This window comes from Taudactylus pleione, unplaced genomic scaffold (assembly GCF_031769625.1).
Source record: "Taudactylus pleione unplaced genomic scaffold, aTauple2 ptg000277l, whole genome shotgun sequence".
Lineage (NCBI taxonomy): Eukaryota > Metazoa > Chordata > Amphibia > Anura > Myobatrachidae > Taudactylus > Taudactylus pleione.
The window spans coordinates 1,590,799-1,596,605 of record NW_028284679.1 but is presented as its reverse complement, the minus strand read 5'-3'; the positions used below and the strand labels follow the sequence as shown (position 1 = coordinate 1,596,605).

General features: G+C 34.5%; 1 protein-coding gene across 1 annotated transcript; it reads left to right on the top strand.

Moving 5' to 3' along the window:
* Nucleotides 1-3,245: 3,245 nt before the first annotated feature.
* LOC148513546 (olfactory receptor 13C9-like) lies at nt 3,246-4,184 on the top strand. Its single transcript, XM_088481732.1, has one exon. It carries the CDS (start codon nt 3,246-3,248, stop codon nt 4,182-4,184), a length of 939 nt encoding a protein of 312 aa, XP_088337858.1.
* Nucleotides 4,185-5,807: the final 1,623 nt, after the last annotated feature.

The window sequence follows — 5,807 nt, the reverse complement described above, 5'->3', positions numbered from 1 at the left end:
TTTATGATTTCAGCACTTCGTGTATTTCAACAGCCAGCTGTCCCAAGTGTTCATGAAATCCAGAGTTTTAGTTAGTAGGATTTCTGTCTATCCTAAGGGCATAAAATGTATGCATATTACCTCTTTTAGAGATTCCCAGTGGTTTTAAATATTACACTACAGCATAAGCATCTCCTTGTTTAGATTCTTTGTGTTCATTCTATTGATCCATATACTGAAAGGAATGGCACTCTGGAAAAAGTTTGAATGGATAAACTATTTAAGTTTATTTGGTGCAAGAAACAGCATAATTTCTGGTCTGATCAGGACCCTTTATTATATATATATATATATATATATATATATATATATATATATATATATATATTAGGGATGTGCAGACTCGGTTCCGTTCGGTTTTTTTTCCCGAATTTTTTTGGGTTGCAGCTGTCACGAGTTTTGGATAGCCAATAAGATTCGGTAAAAAAACCCGAACAGAACCGAGTAGAACAGAGCCTGCGCATCCCTAATATATATATATATATATATATATATATGTATTTATATATATATTCACAAGTCTTGCACACTCAAACAATATTTCTCTTCAAGGGTGCCCGGTCAAAGCAAATAGATAAATAGAAATGTCCAAAACATTAGACGACCAGCAAATCAAATTAGTGCAAAAATGAAGTTATTTTTATATCATCATAACGTTCATCAAACAGTATATCTGTACAAAAAGCAGCATCAGTTCACAAAAAAAGTGCAATAGTGCAAAGGCATAAATGTGATACTCATCCTGATGAGTGAACCATCGCTGTGGCATATGGAGTGTGTAGCCCGGCCCGACAGCTGTTTTGGCACCCTCAGGCACCTTCTTCCTGGGGCTCATCATGATGACTATCAGTTTTTAGATTGCCAAAACTCAGAACTGGATAGTTTTACCTTTGAAGCCATTGAGCATATAAAAGCAGATGAGAGAAAAGGTGAAATTCTAAATAAATATGCAAGAAAGCAAACTTTCTGGATTTATAAGCTGAATACATTAGCTCCTATAGGTCTCAATGAAAGTAGTGATATAACACCTTTTCTAATAAACTAGGCAAAATGTACTTTCATTCTAAAAAGATTTGAAATCTCTCTTTCAGTCCTGTTTCTTATTTACTTGCATTGATAATGGAACATTTAGTAGTTGCATGAATAATTCCTCTATGCTTCAATTATATTATCAATGATTTGTCTGTGTTTTTGTGCCTTTTCGGGTTAGGTAATATGTGGATATATGTAATATGAAATGCTATATATGGGAAGTGACATTTTTTTATGAGATTGAAATAATTTTTTAAAGTTACATTAATGGTGTTGTATATTTATTTTCATTTTTAATATATGAAAGAAGAGTGTCTTACTGTTAAGTGTGAAGGTGATTATGAATTTCTACTGGTATTGTATGATGCTGGCATTCAAATAAACCAAATATCATAGATACAGTATAAGAAAAACAAACACAAAATGGAGGGAATATAATGAATTTGATTCTTCAACAAAATGATGATGGCATTAAAATCTTGTTGCCCTTATTAAAATCATAAAAATGGCATAAACCAGTCTGTACATTTATAGGTGAATTTTAAATCAATACACTCAAAATTACATTTTCCAAAATATAATTGAATGTACTTTACGTGATGAATTGTATAACATGAGAATATATGTATTGTTTATATGGTTGTAGATTCATTGATAGTAAATAATTGAGCGCAAATGGCCAGTGTATGTAAACATCATTAGTGTAACATGTGGACACACCCCAGTAGTGCATGCAGGGGGGTTTCTGAGTACCCAGAAATCCCCATAGCCTCAAGAGCAGACACCATGTTATTAAGCCTCACCCCTCTCTTGGAAAAATGCTGCAATATGCAGGTTAATAAGGAGGAGGTGGAGCCAATATGACACAGTTCTATTAGAAGCGCGTCATTTGACTCCATCCCCTCTCAAATGACCCACAAGTCACGCCATTTTGCAGGTCTGCCAGGTCCCATCCCCACAGCTACTACAAGGTAAGTGTAATGTATGTGGGACATATGTACTTGTGTGTAAGGTATGTGTGACATATGTATGTGGGTACATGTATTGTATACATATGTTTGTGTGTATATATGTATGTATGTGTGACATATATATGTGTGTATATACAGTATACTGTATGTTTGTGTGTGTGTGTATTTAACCTCATTATTCTCTCCATCTCTTGATGCAAAAGGTCTTTATACATTTTAACAATGCAGACAAGGCCATAATTCCAGTCTTCTGGGGAACTTGCCAGCCAACACCAATCATGACTGGTTCAGAAGGATAGATATGTGCAACATGTGCAGATGGAGGACCTGAAATATCATGAGTTTATAAACACCTGGCTGTATTGGCTGGAAAACAAGTAACCTCACCCACCTTTCCTCTTCTCCTCTCTAGCTTCTTTTTGCCTCTCAGCCACAATCATGTCCCCTCCCCTATGCATTTTGACCCTCTTTGATGCTATAATTAAAAATGGAATTCGCTCACTATTGTCTATTTAATTGTCCATACAGTATGTTAACCTTATATCTGATTTCAGAGACTCAATAAATAATAATAATAATTAATAATAATAATAATAATAATAATAAATTGACTTTTCAACCTTCCAAACAAGGAAATAATTTATTTCACATTAAAATTGAGCAATCAAGCTGTCATGAAATAAGGGTAGTGGGATTTTACATGGGTCTAATGCAATACAGTATGTCGAGCTGTTAAAAAAGAAAATTAAAATAATCGTTTTAAGAAAAATATTCCTTTAAAATAAAAAAAATAAAAAAGTATTTGAAGCTTTAAACCTGTCATTGTTCGTATACTGTGGTTTTGTTCAAATTAATTAAACACATTAATAGTGTCATTAATTTTGCAGTCTATTAGTGTTGCAGTCTTTGAATAGCCAAGTGCATTATACATATACCTGATAAGATATTCATTGTGAAGGTACAGTACAAACATGTTTGTCTGTTACAAATAGGACAGTGACAACAAGTTGTCATTGATCAATGTAGAGACAAATAATATACATGGCTGTAATAATCCTCCTCACTAGAGTGCTATAGTTATAATAATGTTTCAAAAACTCAAAAAGTTTACAACGGGCATGTTGCAGTATGCCAGAACTTTCTAAGCAACAACATTTTTACTGTGTGTTTATAGGAATGTAACTTCCAAATGTAAATTGTAACATGGACCATGGAAATCAGACTTTAATTAAAGAAATAATCCTGATTGGATTTTCTCAGACATTGCAGATTAAGATATTACTGTTTGTGATCTTCTTGTTAATTTATACACTGACCATCTTGGGGAACAGTTTTCTGATCTGTGCTGTTATCATCAGTCCTCAGTTGCACACACCTATGTACTATTTTATATGCAATTTATCTATCCTGGATTTGTGCTACTCATCGAGTTCTCTTCCAAAAATGTTACTAGATATATTTTCTAAAACAGTCAGAATTTCCATCACTGGGTGTCTCATACAGATGAACACTGGTCTGTTTCTAGGAAGTACAGAGGATATACTACTGGCAGTGATGGCATATGACCGTTATGTTGCCATATGCTTCCCTTTACATTATACTATAAACATGAATTGGGGGACATGTAAAATTATTACAGTCTTTATGTGGTCAGGAAGTTTCCTTGTGGCAACTATTCCCACCATCGCAAAGCCTCTTGTGTTCTGTAGAGTAAACACTTTGGATCATTTTGTCTGTGAGATATTGGCCCTTCTGGAGCTGGCATGTGGAGATCTCAGCTTCTATAAATTAACTATATTTGTAGTAAGTTTATTTACACTATTATTGCCGCTTATATTCATTGTGGTGTCCTACATCTGTATCATTATATCTATATTAAAAATCCACTCAGCAGGTGGCAGATCCAAAGCTTTTTCAACATGTGCTTCCCACCTGACTGTGGTGTTTATATTATATATGACCAGTATGACCATGTACATGGGACAAACAAAAAGTTTTTCATCCAACCTGAAGTATATTGCTTTAATTTATGGTGTTGCGACACCTGTGTTAAACCCTTTGATCTACAGCCTGAGAAATAATGAAGTCAAAGGAGCATTTCAGAAAATATTGACCAAGTGTTCATCATCATGGACAGGATAATTATTTCACCAACAGTTAGAAAAAAATAAATAAAAGGTAGTCTTCAAAGAAAGTATGAAGAATTAATGCTCAAGGTATTTAAATAAGACAATTATTTATTAGCTACAACTGATTAGAGATGTGTGCTGACCACCTATGTTTTTGCAGAACCACCCTCAAGTTTATTTACTCTGGTTTGCATTTGGTTTTACATTTCTTTAAAATTGATAAAATTGCTCAAATCATGTACTTTGGGTCTGTTTTTGATCCTACAGTAATTTTATCATAAATATCATTAATTTTAGCAATTTCCTGTCAAATTTCCCCACCTCACAGTTCACAATATTGTTTTCACCCATATCGGCAAAAGGCTGCAGCAATCTGGCTGACTAAACTAATGCTGGGCATACATTATACAATTATCTGTCAGATAACTATCCAATCTGGCTGGTTGGAATGAAAACCTGGTAATGTATGGGTGCAAATGACAGTTGATCATATGGTCTTAAACACTGGAAAACAGACAAAAAACATTTGTTCAAATTGGTTAACTTTGTGTGTTTTAACCAATTTGTCTGAACAACATTTTTGTCTGTTTTCTAGTGTTTGTGAGCAAATAGTCGATTGTCATTTGCTCCCATACATTACCAGGCTTTCATTCCGACCAGCCATATTGAACAGATATCTGACAGATAATTGTATAGTGTTTGCCCAGCATAAGTGACTGAGCAGTGACACAAACATGTGGAAATTTAAAAAAGAATATAACGCATATAGGAAACATAGTGGCACTGCAGTGGCATACAGGATGGCAGTTTAATATAAACTATACAATGCTATAGAATGTTTTCATTGATCAAGAACTAGATCAGAGGCCTGAGGCCAGCGCAGGTAAATTGAGGTAACGTTATTTGTGGAAGCCAGGTAATTGATTGACTGATTACAGTACTAATATAAGTATAAAAAATTAAATTAAAGACATGGAATGCATTATTAAAACACAAGCTTACAAAATTCCAATGAGATTTTAAAGTGGAAAGTAATTCCAAAGCCTTATAATTCAAGGTAGTGTAAAACTGGGTACATACTTCAGCGATGTTGGTCTCATATGTAATTTCTGTCTGAATTGGAATGACATATTGGCCAGATTTCTCAGTGTGTATGGCCAATATACATGCTCTAGTGGTCGTAAGTGATATTGCTCGGTCGGCAGTGCTGCACGGCCAACTGGACAATATCATGTTTGGTGCCGTGCAAGCTAATGAAGGACGAATCATTCAGTCATTCATTATATTGTTCTGATGTGTACCACAACTATGATATGTTGGCCCATCCGCCACCATGTCATTCGGTTACAAATCTTCTAGTGTGCACTCAGCTTAACAGCCTAGTAAAAGTTGATAATTAATTATTAATTTGAAGATTATATGATTTTATAATACTACTCTGTATCTGCTGAGAGACTGCAGGAAACTGGACATATATGCCTGGATGAGAAGCTAATGATGGATTGCATTGCAAGATACAAAAGAACAAGAACACCCCAGTAAAGTACAGTAATATAATGTACACTGCCTGTCAAACCCACATAATATTGGAAAATCCCATAATGATAAGTGGTGGACGATGGAATTGTCCTTAGGC